Raw genomic sequence first — 4,374 nt, forward strand, 5'->3', positions numbered from 1 at the left:
GACACCCACCTTCACTGCTCATACACATCGCAGCTCCAATACAAATTACAATATTACTATTCCTATCCCAACCTTTCTGTGGTGCAACGAATAAAAATTAGAGAGAGAGAGAGAGGAGAGAGAGAGAAAAAAGGCTTTTAAATTTTCTTTGGTCTTGCTCTTGTTCTTCGTAGTAGTATTTTGTGTTCTTGCACTGTCTCTCTTTCTCTGTCTACCGTTGTCCTTTGTCAAATCTCACCTTCACAAACCACTTGTGTTGCTCTGGGATTTTCAGTCTAATCTTGTTTTCTTTGTATTTTTTGACGAAGAGAGAGCAATTTTTTCTTGCACCGATGAGGATCAGGAAAAGAAAGGTTCCGTTTCCTCTCTCGTCTCTTTCTCCAGTCCCTCTTTCAGATCCCCACTTGAGCCGCTCTTCCTCCGACCAACTTCAACTACTTCGCAGCAACCCACATCAGAATTTCTCCTCACAAGATGCTAAAGCTTCTTACTTTACTTCCCAGTCGTCTGATCAACCCAATTACCCGATCGGAGGTCCGCCCAACGCCCAAGATTGTTCTGATGGTTCTTGGAAGCAAGAGGATAAGAAGGTGAGCAGTGAATGTTGGTGTTGATGTAGGATAAAACCAACTGATACCCTTTTATCATTTCTAGTTTTTTAACAAATTTTTGTGGGTGCACTTGGGTTCAATGCGACTTAAAGAGGCAATTTTCATGGATCTAGTTTTGCGATTAATTTTGCACCCACTAAGGTTGCGTTATGATTGGGTGGATCCTGTATTTGTTGTGATTTTTGTTACAGGTTTTGATGCAAGATGAGGAGGTTAAAGGGGGAGAAGGAGAGAAGAGTAATGATACCAGGTAAGAAAGAAGGCATAAAGTTAAATCCATGTTTCTTCTCTTCTTTCATGAAATCTTGTAGTGAAAAAGGTGAAAAGAGAGAGACCCATAAATTAATTTTACCAACAAAAGGATAACTACTGTTAGTGGAAAATACTGTTCAGGTGTTTTTATATGAACTTTGGTTACCCACCATGCCTTCGCATCTAGTCTAATCTATTCGTCTGTTTTTCTCTATTTTGGCTAACTAATATGCCCATGCGGTACACGTTAGCATGGGGCTCTGGTCCCCATCCACCATACACATCTTGCTCTATTTTTTGTGTGCTCGTTTTATTTACTTGCCTCTATATCTATTTTCCAATCGCTATAAATTTTTGTTGTGGATCGATCTTCTTCGGGGTCTGGTTTTGTTTTTAGGAAAGCAAGTTTCTTGGGTGCAAAAACATCAACTATGGCTTTTCAAAAATCAACTTCTTCTCATCAAGGTAAATATTAATTATTTCAAGAAAACCATTCAATATCTATAGCTGCCATGAAAGTTTGTAGTTACTCTTTGCTGTTTGTTTGGTTGCATTACTATGTGGCACAGATGGGAGATGGAGATGGTGTGAGGGAGAGAAAGCATTTCCAGTCAAAAAGAGAAGAGGGAGCTTTGAAACAAGATCAAACGAAGAAACTCTGATTGAGAAAGATAAAAAAATGAAGACAAAAATGAAGACCAGGATGAACAAGAAATGCATGCAAAGAAATGGCAGTGAAGAATTAGAAGAAGATGGAGATGAGGAAACCAAGGTTGATGATCATAGAACTAGTTCCAGTGTAAAAAAGAGGGTTAGAGGGGGTGCACTTTCGGAGGGATCACGGTGCAGTCGGGTCAATGGGAGAGGATGGAGATGTTGCCAACAAACTCTTGTGGGCTACTCTCTCTGTGAGCATCACCTGGGCAAAGGAAGGCTGAGAAGCATGACCAGCGTTCGAAGCCGATCCATGGCTGAAACTGCAACAAATAAGGGAGAATCCCAGCCATTATCAAGCCCTCCAATGCCACTAGCAGGAGAAGAAACAAAAGGGATATCGTTAGATGATAAAGTAATTGGTGCTGTACATGAAGATGAAGAGGTGATCAAGAAGCCATTGATAACGACCAAGAAAAAACAGAAGCTTGGTATGGTGAAAGCTCGATCAATAAGCAGCTTGCTGGGCCAATCAAATAATGCAATTGAACTGTCAGAGAACGACGAGTAGGGCAGGCAGGCCAGGAGAGAGGATTATTTCATGTTCTTGTGTGAAAATTTAGAGTGGAGATTGTATTGCAGCTTAGTGCAATTATTGTAAGTTCCTTTCTATACTTCTTACATAATGAAGAGCAGTAAATATGGTTGATTTGGTATTTTTCTTTATACTGATGTTTATATATATATTCTTGATTTTCTGTACATCTTTGGCCCAAGAAACGCAACGAAGAAGGTTTTGCTGAAGCATATCAATTATCAACCAAAGGAAATACACGTGTGAAGTAGTATTAGAAGATTTATGTTGTTGTTAGTGCGTACATGTTGAATAACATATGGACGAAATCAAAGCAACATGGAATTAACTGGGGAAATTTTTGTGGGGTCTTCATGCATCAATTAATTATATATTTATATTTTTCTTTTCCAGTGCAGTTCAAATTTTTTATCTTGGCATTATGCACATAAATTAAGAAAAATATAACATGTGTTTGTGGAATAGTTTAACTAGCAACAGCTATTCTAAAATAATCTTATTCTTATAATTATTTTCTTTTTATTCCATGGAGGCCAATGAATCAAGTAAAAATTAATATATTATATAATAGGAAGTAGTAATTTCCCTTTCTTTAACATAAAAATGAATTATCATAAAATAAGTAGACAAAGAGACTTAAACTTGGAAACTCCCTTTTTCTAAACCTTAAAAATGAAAAAAAGATCATTTAGTCAATGCAAATTATTGTCATTTCTTACTATTATCATTAAAAAAAAGTAGAAAATATAACATGAGAATAAAAAGGAAACGTTGTGCTTCATTAATATAAATAATAAATAATAAATAAATAAATAAATATTCAAGCTAGCGAGTTATCTTATGATTTTATTAGATTTATGATTCAAAATTTTAGTGAAATTTGAGAAATAATTTTTTTTTTAATTTGAGTGAGGGAAATACCATCAATATGATAGATGATTATTTCCTATATAAGATGTAACTCTTATTATAGTATTATTAACAAATTGAGTTGAATTATGACTTGGGGGGGCAATACTATTTCTCGTCAGTTTTTATTTATTGATGAGAGTAGCTTATGCCCAAAGAAGAAGAGACTTTAGTCATTGGAGGATAGTGGCACTTGCCTATTACAGTCCCATAAAGGGAAAGATACTTTGGTTCAAGCGTAGAGGGGGTATAGTTCGAGAAGAAGTGATCATTGTCCATTATAGTTAAAGACATCCATGGTGATGTATAATGTAATTAAAGTAATAAATATATTGGGCTATGTATAAAGGACAATGAGAGTGACTAACTAATATATTTATCATAAGCAGTTTTGTCATGAGGTCTTCTTGAGTGTAATTAGGTTTATACATAAATAGTTTTGAGCTTATAATTAATTATTTATTATTTATTGATAGTGAAAGATAACATATTTTTAAATATAACTCTATATTAAAAGGGTGAATCACATAAATTTGATTATTGTTTTTACAATTTACATGCTTCCGTGATGTATGATACAATCTCATACCCATAACTAGGGTATTTTTTTTTCCATATAGAACCTGCAAAATATATAGTAATTACATCAAACTTATGCGTACACAAACTTGTTCTAATAAATCACAAGAACTAATGTGATCGAGTGGTAGAGGAGTTTACTTCCTAGTTTTATTAATTTAAGTTTAATTTTTATGGTCCCTACTAGAGATGCAATTTTTGAATATGCACATGCAAAGTATGGGAATGCACCCTTAAATTCAATGGCAAAGATAGGTTATATGCAGCTTCTCTGGTTTTGGAAATTTTAGATAAAACAGATCAATTACCATCGAATTATCAATGAACACGGTTGATTGCAGTAAACTTTGTTAGTAATTTTTTTACTAATGAATTTTAATAGTTGATAAATACCAATTTTTGGGTCTCTAATTTGGCCTTGTATCTTGAAGACTCTCTCGTTCAATTGGTATACCAAGCCACCTATCACAATTGAACCTGCCAAATACTCTTAAGATTTTCGGTTGGTAAATCAAGAAAAAAAATAAAAATAAGTAAAAAAAAAAAATACAATAATACAATCCATTGGTAAATTTATTATAGATTTAAAATTTGTTGATAATTAAAAAAGACTATGAAAAATTATTTTTTAATTAAAATAATAAATTTTATTATTGTTGTTTAGATTAATTTTTCCTCAAAAATTGTTTTATTATTATAAATATGTTTTATTTTATGACTAATAATTATTAGAAATATATTATAACTAGTGTATTGTCCGTAAATTGCGGGAAT

General features: G+C 33.5%; 1 protein-coding gene across 2 annotated transcripts; it reads left to right on the forward strand.

The window, feature by feature from the left end:
• The first annotated feature begins 55 nt into the window (after positions 1-55).
• On the forward strand, positions 56-2,504 carry LOC110661572 (uncharacterized). 2 transcript variants are annotated; one of them, XR_002496135.2, is made up of 5 exons: positions 56-590; positions 803-861; positions 1,261-1,328; positions 1,433-2,174; positions 2,295-2,504. XR_002496135.2 is itself a non-coding variant. In XM_021820237.2 (4 exons), the coding sequence occupies exons 1-4, from the start codon at positions 333-335 to the stop codon at positions 2,086-2,088; spliced, it is 1,041 nt and encodes a 346-aa protein (XP_021675929.2). In that variant the 5' UTR covers positions 56-332; the 3' UTR covers positions 2,089-2,233. The 2 variants fall into 2 exon arrangements, 1 of the variants encoding a protein (XP_021675929.2); XM_021820237.2 differs by lacking the exon at positions 2,295-2,504 and having other exon boundaries at positions 1,433-2,233.
• Positions 2,505-4,374: the final 1,870 nt, after the last annotated feature.

This window comes from Hevea brasiliensis, chromosome 5 (assembly GCF_030052815.1).
Source record: "Hevea brasiliensis isolate MT/VB/25A 57/8 chromosome 5, ASM3005281v1, whole genome shotgun sequence".
Lineage (NCBI taxonomy): Eukaryota > Viridiplantae > Streptophyta > Magnoliopsida > Malpighiales > Euphorbiaceae > Hevea > Hevea brasiliensis.